The sequence below is a fragment of the Gopherus flavomarginatus genome, chromosome 1 (genome assembly GCF_025201925.1).
Source record: "Gopherus flavomarginatus isolate rGopFla2 chromosome 1, rGopFla2.mat.asm, whole genome shotgun sequence".
Taxonomy (NCBI): domain Eukaryota; kingdom Metazoa; phylum Chordata; order Testudines; family Testudinidae; genus Gopherus; species Gopherus flavomarginatus.
Window position 1 is genome coordinate 91475828 of NC_066617.1, and position 20696 is coordinate 91496523.

General features: G+C 42.4%; 1 protein-coding gene across 2 annotated transcripts in view; it reads left to right on the forward strand.

Annotated features, from left to right (window-relative positions):
* The window catches only part of SCYL2 (SCY1 like pseudokinase 2), a 71076-nt gene that overhangs the window by 30981 nt on the left and 19399 nt on the right, over positions 1-20696 (forward strand). For both annotated transcript variants that reach the window (XM_050934705.1, XM_050934714.1), the window contains 8 exons: positions 5148-5292; positions 8147-8296; positions 10792-11013; positions 12449-12565; positions 13182-13307; positions 14806-14982; positions 16244-16366; positions 17561-17674. In XM_050934705.1, the coding sequence (XP_050790662.1) occupies positions 5148-5292; positions 8147-8296; positions 10792-11013; positions 12449-12565; positions 13182-13307; positions 14806-14982; positions 16244-16366; positions 17561-17674 (1174 nt within the window). The remainder of the gene's footprint in view (positions 1-5147; positions 5293-8146; positions 8297-10791; positions 11014-12448; positions 12566-13181; positions 13308-14805; positions 14983-16243; positions 16367-17560; positions 17675-20696) is intronic.

The following is a 20696-nucleotide window of genomic DNA, read 5'->3' on the forward strand; positions in this document are numbered from 1 at the left end:
GATAGTATGTGAACATTACAACACAATGTTAGAGGAGAAATGAAAACACAGAGGGAAAGAGGAGGTGGGGACATGGTGAGGGATGAAGGGAGAGAGTAAGGAAGATGCAGTAACGCTGTTTATTGTGGAGTCGTTCTGATGAGTTTCTCAAGCACCTTTGCCATAAAAAAAATTGTATACTTTGTAGTGCCACTAAATAGTCAAGAATTGCTTCATTAATTGTTGGACAGCACATGTTCTCTGCTCTGCTGAATTTTTTATTTTCAGTTATTTTCTGTGCCTTCTGCTATTAACAAGGCTCTAGTTTGATGCTGACTTTGGTCTCATGGGCTTTGACCCTAATGTTCTGGTTTATGGCTGACCGGTGTACACAAAGGCTGCTTTACTCAGAATCTAATCAGTCCTGGTCCTAACTAAAAGCCTGATCCTGCAACTTGTACATGAATTCTTACTTTACTCCCCTTGTGTTGGCTCAGTACAGGGAAAATATTTGTATTCTTTATCAAACACTATGCACGCTTTTAGTACTATATACAGAGTAGTAAATGCCTTACTCTGACCAATACCACCTTCTGACTTCCAGTGTGCTTCTAAGGCTATGTCTACACTACGGGGTAATTTCGAATTAACATAAACTGCTTTTATAAAACAGATACTATAAAGTCGATTGCACGCGGCCACACTAGGCACATTAATTCGGTGGTGTGCGTCCATGGTCCGAGGCTACCATCAATTTCCGGAGCGTTGCACTGTGGGTAGCTATTCCGTAGCTATCCCATAGTTCCCGCAGTCTCCCCTGCCCCTTGGAATTCTGGGTTGAGATCCCAGTGCCTGATGGGGCAAAAATCATTGTCGCGGGTGGTTCTGGGTACAGCCTCACCCCTCCCTTCATGATAGCAGCAGACAACCATTTCACGCCTTTTTTCCTGGGTGAACTAAGCAAAGGCCATAGCACAGCAAGCATGGACCCTGCTCAGATCAATAGCACAATCATGGACATTGTAAACACCTCGCGCGTTCTCGTGCTGTCTATGGTGAACCATGAACTGCAAAGGCAGGCGAGGAGGAGGCAGCTATGGCAGCGCGGCGACGAGAGTGATGAGGACATGGACACTGAATTCTCCCTAACCGCGGGCCCCTGCTCTTTGGAGCTCCTGCTGGTAATGGGGGAGGCTCTACCCATTGAACGCCGATTTTGGGCCTGGGAAACAAGCACAGACTGGTGGGACCGCTTATTTTTGCAGGTGTGGGACGATTCGCAGTGGCTGCGAAACTTTCGCATGCGTAAGAGCACTTTCTTTGAACTTTGTGACTTGCTTTCCCCTGCCGTGAAACGCCATAATACCAAGATGAGAGCAGCCCTCACAGTGGAGAAGCGAGTGGCAATAACCCTCTGGAAGCTTGCAACGCCAGACAGCTACCAGTCAGTCAGGAATCAATTTGGAGTGGGAAAATCTACTGTGGGGGCTGCTGTGATGCAAGTAGCCAAAGCAATCATTAAGCTGCTGCTACAAAAGGTTGTGACTCTGGGAAACGTGCAGGTCATAGTGGATGGCTTTGCTGCAATGGGATTCCCTAACTGTGGCGGGGCAATAGATGGAACCCATATCCCTATCTTGGCACCAGGGCACCCAGTACATAAACCGGAAGGGGTACTTTTCAATAGTGCTGCAAGCACTGGTGGATCACAAGGGACGTTTCACCAACATCCACGTGGGATGGCCAGGAAGGGTTCATGACGCTTGCGTCTTCAGAAGCACTACTCTGTTTAAACGGCTGCAGCAAGGGACTTACTTCCCAAACCAGAAAATAACAGTTGGGGATGTTGAAATGCCTGTCGTTATCCTGGGTGACCCAGCCTACCCCTTGATGCCATGGCTCATGAAGCCATACACAGGCAGCCTGGACAGTGGTCAGGAGCTGTTCAACTACAGGCTGAGCAAGTGCAGGATGGTGGTAGAATGTGCATTTGGCCGTTTAAAGGCTCGCTGGCGCACATTATTCACTCGCTCAGACCTCAGCCAAACCAATGTCCCCTTTGTTATTGCTGCCTGCTGTGTGCTCCACAATCTCTGTGAGAGTAAGGGGGAGACCTTTATGGCGGGGTGGGAGGCTGAGGCAAATCACCTGGCCGCTGATTACGCGCAGCCAGACACCAGGGCGATTAGAAGAGCTCACCAGGAAGCGGTGCGCATCAGAGAAGCCTTGAAAACAAGTTTCATCACGGGCCAGGGTATGGTGTGACTGCTGTGTTTGTTTTCCCCTTCATGAACCCCCCCCTTTATTGACTCCTTCCCTGTAAACAACCGACCCTCCCCCTTCAATTACAGCTTGCTTAAGGAAATAAAGTCACTATCGTTTAAAAAGCATGTATTCTTTATTAAAAAGTAATTATAAAAAGAGGCAGAGAATTAACAAGGTATCCCGGGTGTGGTTTGGGAGGAGGATAGGAGGGAAGGAAAAGGCCATTAAGCACATTTCAATGTAATGACAGCCTTTTGGTTGGACTGTCCACGGGGGGTGGAGTGGGCTGGTGCACAAAGCCTTCCCTCACGTGTTCTTACACATCTGGGTGAGGAAGATATGGAACATGGTGAGTACAGAGGGTGGTTAAACATGGGCAGCAGCGGCACTCTGTGACCCCACTGCTCTTCCCGAAGATTCACCAGACATCAGAGAATATCAGTTTGATCACGCAGCAGCTCCAGCGTTACATCTCGCCACCGCTGATCTTCCTGCCTACACCTCTGATCTTCCTGCTGCCACCTCTCATCTTGAGCGTCTCTCCTATCCTCACGTTCGTCCCTCCTATCCTCACGGTCACTGGCATCTTTCCTGTACTTTGCTACCACATCCTTCCACTCCTCCAGATGAGCTCTTTCATTGCGGGTTACTTCCATGATTTCAGAGAACATTTCATCTCGCGTCCTCTTCTTCCTCCGCCTTATCTGAGCTAGCCTTCGGGATGGAGTAGGGAGGCTTGAAAAATGTGCAGCTGCATGAGGGAGGGAAAATAGGGAGAGAAGGATTTAAAAAGATACATTTTACAGAACAATAGTTATACTCTTTCACAGTGAACAACACTATTCACCTTACATAGCACATGTGATTTCACTACAAGGTCGCATTTTGCATCTTTTATATTGAGTGCCTGCGGCTCTGGTGTTACAGATCTGACAGACGCAGGTCCAGGCATCACAATTCAGCTTGCATGTGGCCATGGTAAGCCACTGTCTTTCAGCTTCTCCAGCCTTCATATACACAGTGCCCTCTGATGCTTCTTCCCTGTTAACAAGCAGCAGCAGACGCCAACCCCTCCCCTCCCCTCCCCTCCCCTCCCCTCCCCAATCCAATTCTCTAGGATTGCTTTACCCCTCCCCCTACCGCATGGCTGGTATCATGGAAGATCACTGCTAATCATCCCCCTTCTCCCCCCCCCCACCCTGCATGGCTGCTAGCTGGGAAGATTCCTGCTGGCCAAACACTAAAAAGCTCAGCGCTATCCTTCCTCCCCTCCCCCAACTTTGCTACGTGCAAGGAAGGATTTCTTTTAAGCAACAGCCCAGTAGGAAAATGGCCATCTCTGTCCCCTTAATTAAATTCCTTAATTTCAACCAGGTTACCATGAACGATATCACTCTGCTGAGGCTAACAGAGCGAGATAAGGAACGGATGTTTCTTGAATGCCAGCAATCACCGGGACCGTACACAGCTATGCTTTGTCATGCAATGATACCCGATTACTTGCTACATGCATGGCGTGGTAAAGTGTCCTACCATGGTGGACGGAACAAGGCTGCCTTGCCCAGAAACCTTCTGCAAAGGCCTTTGGAGTACCTAAGGAGCTCTTCATGGAGATGTCCCTGGAGGATTTCCGCTCCGTCCCCAAACATGTTAACAAACTTTTGCAGTAACTTTACTGGCTGTGAATGCATCCAAAGCCCTCATGGCAAATCAATCATTAAAAAACGCTTGCTTCTAAACCATGTTTTATATTTACAAAGGTACACTCACCAGAGGTCGCTTCCATGGCATCACTGTCTGGGCTAGTGGCTTGGGAGGGCTGGGAGGGTAATTCTGTCTGGGTCACAAAAAGCTCCTGGCTGTTGGGGCTAACGGAGTGCTGTGTGCTCGCTACAAGGTCGTCCTCCTCTTCCTCCTCCTCCTCCTCATCTTCCCCATCCTCTGAATCCTCACTCATGGTTGAGATTATAACCCCCACCTCGGAATCCACAGACAAGGGAGGGGTAGTGGTGGCGCAGCCCCCTAAAATTGCATGCAGCTCAGCGTGGAAGTGGCATGTTTTCGGCCCTGATCCGGATCTTCCGTTTGCTGCTTTGGTTTTCTGGTAGACTTGTCTGAGCTCCTTAACTTTCACTCTGCACTGTACTGAGTCCCTGGTGTGGCCTCTCTCCCTCATGGTATTGGAAATTTTTTCAAATATTTTTTTCATTTCGTCTTTTGGAACGGAGTTCTGTTAGCACTGAATCCTCTCCCCATATAGCGATAAGATCCAGTACCTCTCATGCCGTCCATGCTGGTGCTCTTTTTCTATTCTCAGGAGACTGCATTGTTACCTGTGCTGATGAGCTCTGCGTGGTCACCTGTGCTGATGAGAGCTCCACGCTGGCCAAACAGGAAATGCAATTCAAAAGTTCATGGGGCTTTTCCTGTATACCTGGCCAGTGCATCAGAGTTCTGATTGCTGTCCAGAGCAGTCACAGTGGTGCACTGTGGGACATCGCCCGGAGGCCAATAACGTCGATTTGCGGCCACACTAACCCTAAACCGATATGTTAATATCGATTTTAGGGTTACTCCTCTCGGGGAGGAGTACAGAAATCGATTTAAAGAGCCCTTTAAATAGATATAAGGTGCATTGTAGTGTGGATGGGTACAGCTTTAAATCGATTTAACGCTGTTAAAATCAGTTTAACTGCGTAGTGTAGACCAGGCCTAAGACATCTTGTTACAGAATTAAAATATTTGAGATCTGTTCTTCAAAAGCTGACATACAGCATGGTTTAAGTAATAGTGATTATTGTGGTGATATATCATGTGAAAGTTATTTTCTGTCATTCAAAATCATGACTAAGAGCTTATTAAATGTATTTACTGGATATATTGGGTACCTCTTCCCTTTTTAGAGATTGCCTGGCATTTTGTACAGAACCAGTCTTCGCAAGTTTAGCTAATGTTCTTGGCAACTGGGACAATCTACCCTCTGCTTTACCATCTGATATTAAGGAATACAAACTTTATGATGTGGAAACCAAATATGGCTTGCTTCAGGTATGTTAATGGTTTTATCTTTTATATTTTTTTCTGCATGTCTAGTATTGGCTTACAAACTTAAGCCCTGATCCTGCTAACAGCTCTGCACATATTTACCTATGTGAGTAATTGTGGGTAAAGATAAGCATGTGTGTAACAGTTTGCTTAGGAATTCTGGAATTATTTATCTAAAAGCACAAGATCTTTCTATCAGAGCATTCAGGATTAATAAGATTTTTTTAAAAAAATTCACAGCTCATGTAAGTGCATTCAACTCCATTTAAGTCTATAAACCCAGTTATATTAGTGTTAATTTTTTTTAATTTACTTATACGTTTTTCTATAATGGCCATCACCATAGTATGATCACCTTAAATACATTAATGAATCTATCTTTACAACAGTCCTTTGAGGAGGGAACCATTTTCCCTATGTAAGAGAGAGGGATCTGGGGCATGAAGAAGTTAAGTAACGTGCTTCAGGTTGCTCAGGAAGTCTGTGGTAATACTGAGAATAGAACATAGCCTAAGTCTGGGTCTGTCCAATGCCTTAACCACATACTGTTTTTTCCTCTTGCCATCTTTGGCAAATTTGTTCTATTTTCTTCTCCTTGAGAGAACTATTTAGTGTAAATCCATCTCTTGGAGGAGAAAGGTAAGGTGAGGGCACAGAACCCTGTGTTAGTTCCAGACAGACTACATTATAGCGGTGCTGTTTATCACTGAGGTATTCAAGGATTTGCTATCAGTTCCATTACATACAGTTTTTCAGGGGATTGTATATTTTTATAATAGTTGATTTTAAGTTAAATAAAAGGTTTCAGCCTGGAGTTACCCCTGCTCAAACACTAATGCAGAGATGGTTCAAAAATATTTTTTTTAATGATCTTCATCATTGGTGTTCAGATTACTTGTCAAACGTTATGGTCCACAGGTGATTTTTTTTTTTTTTTTTTTTTTTTTTTAATTTCAAAAGGGCAAGAGATGAACCAAAGAAACTGGAGCAAACACTAGTCATGGATATTTTGCTGTATGGCAGGTCCCAGCTTCAAAAGAGCATGTAGTAAATGAAATAATTATGAGAAGAGAGTCCACAATGCTTTGAAGACCCTTTTAAAAACCGAGTGGCGGAAAGGATGAATGCTTGATGGAATGCTCTGGATTGCTACTGTTTCTGCCCAATCTCACTAGAGAATTTAGAATTGTACATTTCACCATTTCCCTTCTAGTCCGCCCCCGCGCCTTTCTTTTTAATTAAGAGTGATGTCAGTTTCTGCGAGTCTTAGCTTTGTGGCCTCTAGTCTTTTTTAAAATAAATTTGATATGGGTGGCAGACTTAAATTTGCCTTTTTCTTTCCCCAATCGTACCACTGCCACTCACATAATTCAGTCAGTGCTCTGTCTTTAAGTGAATAGATGATCCCCCAACCTGATGCTGCTCCTGCTACTACAGAGGTGGGCAAACTACAGCCCATGGTCCACATCTGGCCTGCGGGACCATCCTGCCCGGACCCTGAGCTCCCAGCTGGGGAGGCTAGTTCCCAGCCCCTCCCCTGCTGTCCCCCTTTCCCTGCAGCTTCAGAGCATTGCGCCTTCAGCACTCTGGCCCGCCTTTCTTGCTGGGCGGAGTGGCTGGCTCCAGCAGGGCTGCGAGCTCCTGCTGGTCTGAGCGGCATGGTAAGGGGGGTTGGATAAGGGGGACGACGGGTCTCAGGGGCAGACGGGACGTTGGATAGGTGTGGGAGTCCCAGAGGGGCTGTCAGGGGGCGGAGGTGTGGATAGGGGTCGGGGCAGAGGTTGAGGGGGTCAGGGAATGGGGGAAGAGGGGGTTGGATAGGCATGGGAGTCCCAGGGGGCCTGTTTGGAGGTGAGGGTGTGGCTTAGGGTCGAGGCAGTCAGGGAACAGAGAGAGTGTGTGGGGGGGGTGAGGGGGTCCCAGGGAGATGGTTGGGGCAGGGGAGTCCCGGCAAAGGGCGGTCAGGGGACAAGGAACGAGGGGGTGGATGGGTCAGGATTTCTGAGGGGGGCAGTCAGGGAGCAGGAAGTGAGAGGAGGTGAATAGGTTGTGGGGGCCTGGCTGTTTGGGGAGGCACAGCCTTCCCTACCTGGCCATCCATAGTTTCACAACCCCGATGTGGCTTTCAGGTCAAAAGGTTGCCCTCCCCTGTGCTACTACTTTTATAGATGCTCAGGAGCCCTTCTGCCTGTGAGCACTCTATTGCTATCTCCCTCTCCCCTTGTCAATGAGCTCTGGCACAGAGGGTCACTACTCCTTGCTTCATCCTCCCATTCTGTTTGTTAGTTGTTGGTTTTTTTTTTTTAAAGCAGCCTCCAACCACTGCTCTTTCACACTGCCCCTCCCCACACAGGTCTGTGAAAAGAACAAAGTAAACTGCTCTGTCCCCTCTTCTCCTTAAAATATAGCTGTGCATAGGCAATTTTGTTCCCACCTTCCCGTCTGCTAAAGGAGCACAAGCACATACGCTGCTCTGCATCTTTGTTGTTCCTTCTCTTCTAGAGAAGGAGCCAGTGGCTCCCCATTCAGCCAGCTCATCTGGTGAACATTCTATTCATCCTTGGGCAAGTGGGTTTTTCAAGCCCTTTGATAGTTAAACTTGGCATTAGTAACTCCATGAGCAAGTTCTCAACCTGAATTTGTTTACTTGATGCATGTTTAATTTTTTCAAAGATTTTAGTCTGAAATATTTTCTTCCTTGTGGTAGGTTGGCTTCACGGTTTCTCAATTAACACATACCAGTTGAGCATGGGAAGTGAGACTTTGCTGTGACAAATGACACGTGATAATTAATGTAAATATTTTTGCAAGTGTCTTGAAAGAATATTTACAAAAAATAATCTTTCCTTGTTAACAGGTCTCTGAAGGTTTGTCCTTTCTGCACAGCAGTGTGAAAATGGTCCATGGAAACATTACTCCTGAAAATATAATTTTGAATAAAAGTGGAGCATGGAAAATTATGGGATTTGATTTTTGTATTCAGTCAACAAATCCATCTGAACAAGAGGTAATAAGGTTTTATTTTTGTCTGCTTTTTACTTTAGATGCAGATAGTGTCTGAAGTAGGCTGCATGATCTTCTAATTCTAGTGCTGTATCACCTACTAATTTCTCTACACCTTATTTTTTTTAATTTTTTTTAAATAGCGGGGAGGCTATATGACATGATAGGTCATCAACCCTTTATTTCTGGAGGTCTAGGTTCAAATTCTGCCTTGGGTCACAACTGAAAATGAGTTTGAGCTGGCTCCTTAGACTAGGGATTGGGTTCTAATCCTAGTATAGTGGTCAGTGAAAAATTCCTTGTACTTTGAGAACGAGTGTGATTTCATCCTTGAGCCCCATGCACATTTGTTGCAGAACTACTACATGCTTGATAGTTGTTGCTCAAAAGAAACTTAAGAGTGGATTAACAAGGACTAAATAGTTCAGGGAATTAGTATCTGGATGTGGAGTTTGTCTGTGTAGAGTACAGCATATACATCTACCGGTAGGTCAGTACAGGAAGACGCCACTTTTTCCCCTAGCAGCAGGTCACCAACCAGTCTTGGCACCAAGATGAACCAATAACAGCCCAGTGGACAGGGCTACCCTCCCTGTGCAGTGTTCTTCGGATTACTGATGAGTCTTATCCAAAAATACATTTAATTTCCTAAAGTAAAACAGGTAGCATATTTTCTGTAGCTCTTTATTCCAAAGATTAATTTGTGCCTAAATATGTATAGCATTCTTTGAAATGTTCATCAAGTTTTATAATTCTGAATCATCTTGGTGTGATATCTGCAACATTCAAAGCATACCCATTTAGCTTATATAGCCACTTAGGGTATGTCTACATCTACAATTTTGCAGCGCTGGTTGTTACAGCTGTATTAGTACAGCTGTATAGGGCCAGCGCTGCAGAGTGGCCACACGTACAGCAACCAGCGCTGCAAGTGTGTTAGAATGTGGCCACACTGCACGCTGTTGAGCGCTTCAAGGAGGGTTCGGGGAACGCGAGAGCAAACCGGGGGAAGGAGACCAGCTTCCCCGCGGTTTGCTCTTGCGTTCCCCGAACCCCCCTGCAACCGCAGGGGAAGGAGACCTGCTTGCTCGGGGGTTCGGGGAACGCGAGAGCAAACCGCAGGGAAGGAGACCTGCTTGCTCGGGGGTTCGGGGAACGCGAGAAGCAAACCGCAGGGAAGGAGACCTGCTTGCTCGGGGGTTCGGGGAACGCGAGAGCAAACCGCAGGGAAGGAGACCTGCTTGGCACGGGGGTTCGGGGAATGCGAGAGCAAACCGGGGAAGGAGACCAGCTTCCCCGCGGTTTGCTCTTGCGTTCCCCGAACCCCCCTGCAAACCGCAGGGAAGGAGACCTGCTTTGCTCGGGGGTTCGGGGAACGCGAGAGCAAACAGCAGGGAAGGAGACCTGCTTGCACGGGGGTTCGGGGAACGCGAGAGCAAACCGCAGGGAAGGAGACCTGCTTGCTCGGGGGTTCGGGGAACGCGAGAGCAAACCGCAGGGAAGGAGACCTGCTTGCTCAGGGGTTCGGGGAACGCGAGAGCAAACTGCAGGGAAGGAGGACCTGCTTGCTCGGGGGTTCGGGGAACGCGAGAGCAAACCGCAGGGAAGGGAGACCTGCTTGCTCGGGGGTTCGGGGGAACGCGAGAGCAAACCGCAGGGAAGGAGACCTGCTTGCACGGGGGTTCGGGGAACGCGAGAGCAAACCGCAGGGAAGGAGACCTGCTTGCACGGGGGTTCGGAGAACGCGAGAGCAAACCGGGGAAGGAGACCAGCTTCCCCGCGGTTTGCTCTGTGCGTTCCCCGAACCCCCCTGCAAACCGCAGGGAAGAGACCTGCTTGCTCGGGGGTTCGGGAACGCGAGAGCAAAACCGGGGGAAGGAGACCTGCTTGATTACCAGAGAGGCTTCCTCAGGTATGCTGGGATACCTGCTTATTCCACGGAGGTCAAGAAAAGCGCTGGTAAGTGTCTACACTTGATTACCAGCGCTGGATCACCAGCGCTGGATCCTCTACACCCGAGACAAAACGGGAGTACGGCCAGCGCTGCATACAGGGAGTTGCAGCGCTGGTGATGCCCTGCAGATGTGTACACCTCCTAAGTTGCAGCGCTGTAACCCCCTCACCAGCGCTGCAACTTTGTGATGTAGACAAGCCCTTAGTCAGGGTATGGCTACACTCGAAACTTCAAAGCGCTGCCGTGGCAGCGCTTTGAAGTGTGAGTGTAGTCGCAGCTGCAAGTACTCCACATCCTCATGGGGTTTAGCCGCTGCACTGTTTACACTGACGCTTTACAGCGCTGTATCTTGCAGCGCTCAGAGGGGTGTCTTTTTCACACCCCTGAGCGAGAAAGTTACAGCGCTGTAAAGCCATGACCTCAGTTTTGCTTCACTCTGTCCCTGTTGTTTTACTCATGGTGAATTTGACTGTTTGCTGCTTATTGAGTAATTTTCCATTTACATTCTTCAACCACTATATTTTCTTTCACTGTTGTTCTTACAGCTGAAGTTCCTATGTAAAGAATGGGACCCAAACTTGCCATCCTTGTGTCTTCCAAATCCTGAGTATTTGGCACCAGAATACATCCTTTCAGTGAGCTGCGAGACTGCCAGTGACATGTACTCTTTAGGAGCTGTCACCTATGCAGTATTTAATAAAGGGAAACCTATTTTTGAGGTCAACAAGAAAGATATTTATAAAAGTTTCAGTAGACAGCTGGATCAGGTATCTGCTATACTTGGCAATATGTTCTGAATTTGATTTTCACTTTTTAAATGTCTCAAGATTTTAAAGCAATTGCTACTTTTAAAAAAGAAAAGAAACTGATATCTCAGTGTAGTACACGACATTGAGAGCTACAATATAAATGTAGTTACAATCATGGGTCACGTCATACATGCTACCTCTTTAAAATCAGTCTTTACGAAATACTTGGAATAAAAATAGATGCATCATTCAGATTGCCTGAAGAAACTGCTAGTGCTGACATTCTGCCTGGGGCTTCTTATGTCTCCCTCCGTATGCTGCTAATATGGGATAGACATATGATGTGCCACTCTGACTGTGAGTAGAGCAAACAGGATAGCAACCACAGGACAATGAACAACTGTGTTAGCCACCACATGGGAATTGCTGATTTTAAATAAAAGGTGATAAAATCACCCATAGGTGAGAAATTGTGGGTGACTCCTCCCTCCCTCCCTCCCCTCCCATCCCAGCAGTTGAGTTGGAAAGATGCCCTCCCTCACTTACCTTCAGAGAAAAAGAGATTTAACTTTTCTTTCTCCACCTCTTGTGAGCTGGAGGAAGAGAAGAGATGCTAAGTTATACTGATGTTCTTTAGGGCTTGTCTACACTGGCAACGCTAAAATGCTGCCGTGGCAGCACTTTGATGTATCTTGTGTAATCATGGCAGAGCACTGGGAGAGAGTTCTCCCAGTCCTCTAAAAATCCACCTCCGTGAGAGGCATAGCTCCCAGCGCTGGTGCACTGTTTACACTGGCGCTTTACAGCACTGAAACTGAGCAAGAAAGTTAGTGTTGTAAATTACCAGTGTAGACAAGCCCTTAGTCATGTTTAATGCTCTATCATGACATACAGATCACAATGCACTGTTAAAGAGCCAGGGAGCCATATAGTTGAGCTCTGTAGCGCTACAGAGCTCATGTCTACACTACCACTAACCTTCCTCCAGGATATAAATATTCCACCCCACTGAGTGACGTTACACCGACATAAGCGCTAGTGTGCACCGTGCTATATCAGTGGGAGAGCTTCTCCTGACAGCATAGCTTTTGCCGCTCGCAGAGATGGTTTCATTAGGCTGACAAAAGAGCTCTCTCCCGTCGGCATAGGGAGTCTTCACCACACACACTGCTGTGGTGCAGCTGTATCAGTATAGCTGTGCCGCTGCAGCACTGTACATGTAGACATGGCCTTAGTAAACTCAAGTTTTAAACCAGTGCCAGCATGCAGTGACACTGTAAGATAAGAGATAGGAATGACCACAGCTTAAGATTCTCTCATTTATAAAAATTACATTTAATAAAATTTGCCTAATTAAAGTAGAACTAAAAAGTCATCAAATCAATTGTCTTAAAATAATGAGTGTGCAGAATTTTCTGTATTCATGGATCATGTACTTGAATTATTTGTACAGCTGAGTCGCTTAGGCTCCACTACCCTTCAGAATATACCAGAGGAAGTACGCGAACATGTAAAACTACTATTAAATGTAGCTCCTGCAGTCAGACCAGATGCAGATCAAATGACCAAGGTGAGTGCCTAGAAAATACTGTAGCTGCAAGAAACAGGGCTAATAACATGCACTTTTAAAAAAATGTTTAGTTATTTTCTGTTAGTTGTCCTTAAAGGTACTACTTTTCCTTTTGTTTTATGACTGTCACATTCACTTGATGTATCAAAGCAGCGCTGTAAATTCCCAGGGAGGTAACCACAGGCTGGGTAGTCTAGGAAGTAGCCTAATAATGTAGAAGTAATAAGTATACATTACTTCTTGGTAAGCTTGCTCGTTTATTAAAATTTGTATTCATTCTTAGAGCTTTTGTAATGCAAAAAATAATTCTCCTCCATATAAAATAAACCAAGTTAGACCATATCAGCCATATAAATATTATGTTTTCTTTTAAAAAGCTAGGCTCAAGCAGTTAGTTGTTTTAATGATGAAGTTTACCTGTCAGTCACAATACTACTTATTGTGTAAAAATGTACTTTTCTATTTATTAGATGTAGCCACTTAACTATAAATGTTTTGTTGATTTATAATGCATTTGAGAGAGTAAATTAGATGATTATTTTACATATGTTACATTTACAATAGCATTGGTGGTGGTTTCTCTCCAAGATCACACTTTTTTATCTTTTATTTTTAGATACCATTCTTTGATGATGTTGGGGCAATGACACTTCAATATTTTGATTCTTTATTCCAAAGGGATAATCTTCAGAAATCACAGTTTTTTAAAGGGCTACCAAAGGTTCTGCCAAAACTGCCTAAGGTTTGTTTTCCTTTATCTTTTAATATTTTTAAATGAAGAGTATTGGCGTCTATGCACCTCCGTTCTATACTGGACTGCAGTGGGATTGGTAGAACATAGTAAGGAAGATGAAGTATGACAAACTTGTTTTATGTGGGAATACCCTGCAGCTGCTGATAGTCCTGGAGATAAGAAAAAATGGCAACCTTGAACTCTCATGGTAGCGAAATTTTCCTTGAAGAGTTCCTCTGGGTTCATCCCACTCGGAACAGATCTCTTCCGCCCTATGTTCCCCCTTTCCATTGCTTTACAATCCCCATGTGTCAGGGCTCTGTGAAGTAGTCCCCATCCTTCCAGTGCAGTTGGACCGACTGAACTCTTTTTTTTTTAGAGCTAGTCGGTGCTTCTCTATTGTTGAATGATGCAAAGCTTTCTTCCCAAAGGGGACTTGGCCCATTGTGCTTTTCATGCTTACAGACAGCATGGAAAGCTAGAGACTGTCGGTCCAAATTTCTTCTCCTGTATGGCAGGCAGATGGTATGATAACACTGGCCCCATCCCCTTCCCTTTTTTGTTAATTTCTTAGTTTTTGTAGTCCCAAAGAAAATAAGAAGGGAAAAAATCCTTGTTTACCACATAATAGAATAACATTTGTGACCAATGTGATTAAATTTCTTCATCTTTAATTAAACTTTCTTTTTGAACTATTTACAAATACAAGTACAATCCTACTGCAGGAAGATCTAATGTTGAGTAATGTCTTTTTTTTTTTACCTACCACTTTTCTCCATTGATTAATTATTTTTGTGACATTTTGGAGTTGGACAAAGTTTCCAAGAGTTATGAAGGAGAAGGCAGGAAGACACAGGGAAGCTTTTCAGCCTTCAATTTTTATTTCCCCCTATTTCAGTTGATGGTAGTATATCAGTGTTAAATACATCTCAATGAATAGACTTTCTAGAATCATCACCATCAGTGGCCATTTATCATATGCTTATCCAGGCTAGGTATGTCTGCAAGATTCTTGCAAGCAGAAGTAGAACCAAAGGTTGGAGGTGGCGGTCAGCTGTAGGAAGGGAAGCACTTTTCTTTTGTATTGGGATTACAGGCTTCAAAGCTAATGAACCTTGGAGTCCTGCAAAAGCTAAATTTTATGCTAATAACTCTTTATCTAGTTTTAAGAAAAATGGTATCGTATGTGGCTTCCTTAATTTGTATTCATGATTTTAAATCCTATAAACAGCCTCATTAAGTTTTATAATAGCTTTTAAGTGACATTAAAATAAGATGATTGAGGGTCCATTTGGACAGACTGTGTCTTAAATACAAACAGAAAAGAAAGCACTGTAGTATATAAAACTCGAGTTTACTCTTAAAGTAAGGTTCAGAACTGATTGTTGCATTTGTCTACTATTGTATAAACCTGACTTTTACGAAAAAATCTTTGCTGAAATAAAATTAGAAAATAGTATTTTATTGCAATGCAAAGCAACCACACCTCTTTGTCTTTCTCTCTTAGCGTGTTATAGTGCAGCGAATTTTGCCTTACTTGACCTCAGAGTTTGTGAACCCTGATATGGTACCCTTTGTTTTGCCTAATGTTCTGCTGATTGCTGAGGAGTGCACCAAAGAAGAGTACGTCAAGCTTATTCTGCCTGATCTTGGCCCTGTTTTTAAACAGCAAGAACCAGTCCAGGTAGATTAATGTTGCTTAAAAGTAAATCTCATTTTTTCCTTCAAGGTTTTTCCTGACAAAATCTTAATCAATTTTCTATTCATTTCCTTGTTCCAATCTAACACAAACTTCCAAACCTCAGTTCTGCTCTGTAGCTTTCCAGAGATCAGTCTCGAGTAAAGCAAGGCATTTCGTCACCTGAAATGCACTGAGCCCATTGCCTCTGTAGCACACCTGCCCTTGACTGGTCTGGAATGCAATTTTAGCATGCCAGACCATTCCCTCTCTAAAGGGGCAATGGACCTTTCATTAAGCATAATATTGTATTGATATGGTGAGCCTAGAGTAACAAAAATCAGATCTCTAATTTACCATCAGACCTGTTCTGAGCAGGACTAAACAATACTGGATAAATTTGCTATCTTTTTTTAATTTTTTTTGCTGGTATTGACAAGCCCAAAGAGGGAACATAGGAATCTATGGTAAAGGTTTTGTTGTTTTTTTCCCCCGCTCTTTAGAACTTTCAGATGATTAGGTGGTAGTGTGTCTGGCAATCTGATGGTGTATGTCAAATGTCCAAACAGACACTTCCTCAATCCTTTCTGCCTTCTTGAAAAGCTCTTGGGTTTTGGGGGTTTTATTACAAGTTCTAGTGTGTTGCTTTTCAAAAGAAGAAATGAAGTTACCTTGGTGAAGTATGGTATTTTGCTTGGAGAATTACACATTTTTATGTCAAGTTTGGTTTCACTTTAGGAATAAACCTATGTTGTGCCAATACTGTCACTGTAATGCTGTGCTCCTTCAGTAAGGTCAAAATTCTGCCTTCTGATGCATGTGTACAACTCCAGTTGAAGTAACTGGGAATTGCACATACACATCTGAGAGCAGAATTTGACTCCAGGTTTCTTTGGAAACTAGTGATTTCCATAATGGCATGTATGTCAGGAGTATGTTTCTATAGCTAAAGTTCAGTAATGGACTATTTTGGAATTATAAAACAAAAATCCATAAGCCTTGTGATTTTTTTTTTTTAAAGGTCAGTATATTTTGTTTTAATTTTTATTTGCTGTTTCAAAAATGCAGTAACATGTCTAAGTGTCTTTTTATCTTCCATGCCTTCAGGCTAGCAACATGGTGAGTGTAAATACCATTGACTCTGTTATAAGATAGCTTTTTTAATGTTTCCAAACTATATTGCTATAATAAAACTTCAAATTGAAAGTGTAATGTTGCAGAATTAAAATCTGTGGTATTCATAACATTTTATTGTCTTGTTTTATAGATTTTGTTGATTTTCTTGCAAAAAATGGACTTGCTCCTAACCAAGACTCCACCAGATGAAATAAAGAATAGTGTCCTTCCAATGGTTTACAGAGCTTTAGAAGCACCTTCAATTCAGATTCAGGTGTAGTATCTATGGTTTTTCTTTAATAGTGTATAAAACTTTCCTCTTTGCTGTGAAAGGATACTGTCAAATTATGTATACCCTACAACTTTTCTCTCCATAAAAGAGGACGTTAAAACTTGTGCAACATACCTGAAGGATTATACATTAATTCCAGAGTGTGTTGTTGGACTTTCTCCCTATCTGACCAGAAAGAGATCAGTTAATAAAACATGGATGTTTGCCTAATCATGCCAAATGTTGTTGTTTTTTTCACTGTTTTCCAGTGTATGAAAAATTTTGTCAAGCATAGTGACACTTTCTGCTCAGGCCTGTTGCCTAAATAAGTATTTAATGTATCTTTTATTGCTTTGTCTTTTGCCTTTTGGAATTTACTTTTTATGTACTGCCAAACACCAGTTATCCAGAAACCTCCACAAAATCCTTGGATAAATGGGGTCTTCAGCCCTGCAAAGCTTAGAAGTCATGGGGGAAAGTAACTGACCTGTGGCTTAATTTAACCCCAGTTATCCAAAATTCTAGTTAACCTGTCTCTATATCTTAGGTTAGTTTCACTATTCGTAATTTAGTCTAATTATTCTAATTGGATACTTCTTAACTGCAGAGACACTTTTTGTAGTAGTCAGGTGGCATTTTAGGTGCTGTCACATATGTTGATGTGAATTTAATTTTCATGCAACAAATCAAGTGCAGTGTATTTTAATTCTTTGATTTTCTGTGATTTAAAAACTAGCTCTCTGTAAAGTGCTGCTTTGTGAAAATATAAGACATTTTTTGATCCAGATATTTTGTTGTTATGATGCAAATGTAGCTCTTTTCATTCAAAGCACTTTCCAGGCATGAATCCTCAAATTATGCTTTATTAATAGTAGTAGTAGTAGTAGTACCACTAGTGTGGTTTTATTAATATAGTATGTAGTAATAGTAATTGAATGGTGTATCAATAATATAAAAACATATTTTTAGTAAATCAGACTATTTGAAGTGCTAGCTTTTTAAAAATAAGTTAGGGATCAGTTAGGTGACCATGTTTATTGTTTGTTTGAAGAGGATGTATTGAGAATTTAACTGATATTTTTGCTCTTAACAGTACTTGTGTGTATATATGTGTATTTTTAATAAAATACATACACACATTACTAATTTTACTGTAAAGTGAAGTTTTTAAAAACTCCTATGGTTGTTTATTTACAGGAACTTTGCCTTAACATAATTCCTACCTTTGCCAACCTAATAGACTACCCATCGATGAAAAATGCATTAATACCAAGAATTAAAAATGCATGTTTGCAAACTTCCTCTCTTGCTGTAAGTAAACTAATGTTCTTGATCTCTCCATCCCCTACTCCCAAAACATTAAAATAATGCTCAGGTAATTTTCGCTTTTCTGTTGTTGCTTTAATTATTATCAACATGGTGCAGGAAAACAAGAGCCTTGTTCAGAAAACAGAGCAACCCCTACCATGATGCTGTGCATTCTCTTCAGGTTTTTCTAAAAGTATTGCCGTTTGTTCAGTAACCAATATGCAATCACTTGTGTTTCAGTGATGCAAAACTTTCTTTCGTGTTTTTAAAAAGAACTTTTCTGGATTCTCCTTTGTATACTTCTTTTTGTTATATGAAAACTCTAGCTAATGTGAAAAGTAATTGTCTGGTGCTCCTTAATATGAATTATATGAACTTTTTCAAAGTAGTTTTCTGGGTTTCTCCTCTAATTCCCCATTTTAGATATGTCCTGTCAAAAATGTGAATAATTGGAGTGATTAGGTATTCTTGCATTCAGAGTTGAGTCTGTTATGCTAAAGTAATATGCCATTTCAGTTAAGTAGATTTCACACATACTTTTTGAGTTGCATTAAGCCTTATTTGATTCTCTGATTAGAATGGAGATATTTTTCAAAATGAAGTACCCATCAAGTAACGTAGGTACCTAAATATGGACTTAGGATCCTAACTTTTAGACACCAATTATAAAAAATCCTGTCTTTATTAACATTTGTTTGAGCCTTATTTATGTCCAGAAAATGTTTTTTGAAGCAAAGCAGCAGTGTTTAAGGCATCTTAGCAACCATGGGAAATGTCTTGGGGAGGGGGTGGTGTTCAAACTAAGATATGCAACTTCAGCTATGCTATTCATGTAGCTGAAGTCAAAGTATCTTAGTTCGACTTACCTGGCCATCCTCATGGCAGCGAGTCGACTTCTGCGGCTCCCCCGTCAACTCCTTTTACTCCTCCTGTCAAGGTGGAGTAGGAGTGCCAATTCGAGGATCGATTTATCTCGTCTAGACGAGACTCAATAAATCGATCCCCGATACATCGGACACATCCGGCTGGTAGTATAGACGTATCCTTATTCTTTGAGGAAATCCAAGACATAAGGTGTGATGTATGGGAAGGAGTCCTGCAGGAGACTGCAGGTTCATTCAGTTTCTACGTTGTAAGTTGCACCACTTATGGTTCTGTATCACTCTAAGTGACATCTGCTTAATTTAGTAAACTACAGCGAGAATGTATTGTTCATGATCTCAGCAAAGGCAGTATCACAACAGAACACTAAATTCTATCATCGTTTGTCTAGTGTGTAGTATCAAGTGTAGAATTAGTTTAATTCTAATACACTTTCCGTTGGGAGACTATATCAAACACAAATTGATGAACTGTACTGAAGAGTTGTACAGACTATATGTTCCTACTCTAATTTTTTGATAATGGAAAAGAGCTAATATTAGAATTGGTCTCTTGCAAAATAGAATGTTTTCAATGTGTTGTTTTTCTCCAAGCAAGTTATGTTGGTACTGGAAATTAAAATAAACTTGTTCTGACATTTCAGCAAAACAAATGGGTTGTGGAGAATATACACTGCATGGCACATGAAAATATTCAAAACATAAGACCTGGTAGTAATGGGGGACTTCACCCACACATCTGTTGAAAAGTAATAAGGCAAAACACAATTTCCAACAAGTTCTTGGAATGAATTGGGGACAACTTTTTGTTTTCAGAAAGTGGAAGAAGTAATGAGGGAGACAGCCGTATTAGACTTGATTGTGACCAACAGGGAGGAATTGGATATGAATCTGAAGGTGAAAGGCAATTTTGGTGCAAATGATCATGAAATGATAGATTTCAAGATTCTAAGGAAAGGAAGGATTGAGAGCAATACATTAAGAAGACTGAACTTCAAAAAAGTAAACTTTAACAAACTCAGAGAATTGGTAGATAAGGTCCTAAGGGAAGAAAATCTAAGGGATATGGAAGTTCCGAAGAGTTCGCAGTTTCTCAAGGAGACTTTATTAAAGGCACAACGGCAAGTTATCCCAGTGTGAAGGAAAGATGGGAAGAATAGTAAGAAGCAATGTGGCTCCATCAGAAGCTCTTGGATGACTTGAAAATCAAAATGGAAATCTACAAAAAGTGGAAACATGGATGAATTGATAAGGAGTAGTACAAAAGAATAGCATAAGGATGTAGGAACAAAATCAGAAAGGCCGCACAAAATGAGTTACACCTAGAAAGGGACAAAAAAGGCAATAAGAAGAACTTATTTAAATGCATTAGGAGCAAGAGAAAGATGAAGGGAAGTGTAAGTTCTCTACTTAGCGGGGAAGGAGAGCTAATAACTGATGACATCAAGATGGCTGAGTTGTTTAATGCCTATCTTAATGCTGACTGGATACTCAACACAATTAATATTAACAAGAAGCAGGAAGGAACGCAAGCCAAAATAGGGAATGAACAGGTTAAAGAATATTTAGATAAATTTAGATGCATTCAAGTCAGCAGGACCTGATAAAATTCATCTTAAGGTACTTCAGGGACTAGCTGAAGAAATCTCTGAACCATTAGTAATTATCTTTGAACACTCATGGAGGATGAGTGAGGTCCTAAAAGACTTGGAGAAGGGCAAACAGAGAGTACCTATCTTTAAAAGGGGGAATAAAGAGGACAGGGAATCCAGTCAGCCAAACCTTGATACTTGGAAAGATACTGAAACAAATTATTAAACAATCAGTTTGTAAGCACCTAGAATAAAATAAGGTGGGTGGATGAATGGATTTGTCAAAAACAAATCAGGCTAAAAACCTACTTTCTTCTTTTGACAGGGTAACTGACCTAGTGGTTGGGTTGAGGTGCAGGAGAGAAGCAGTAGACATGATGTATCTTGATTTTTAGTATGGTTTTTGACACAGTCTCAAATTACATTCTTATAAGCAAACTTGGGAAATGTGACTAGATGAAATTACTATACAGTGGGTGCACAGCTGTTTGAAAGACCATACTCAGAGTAGTTATCAGCGATTCACTGTCAAACTGGGAGGGGGTATGTAGT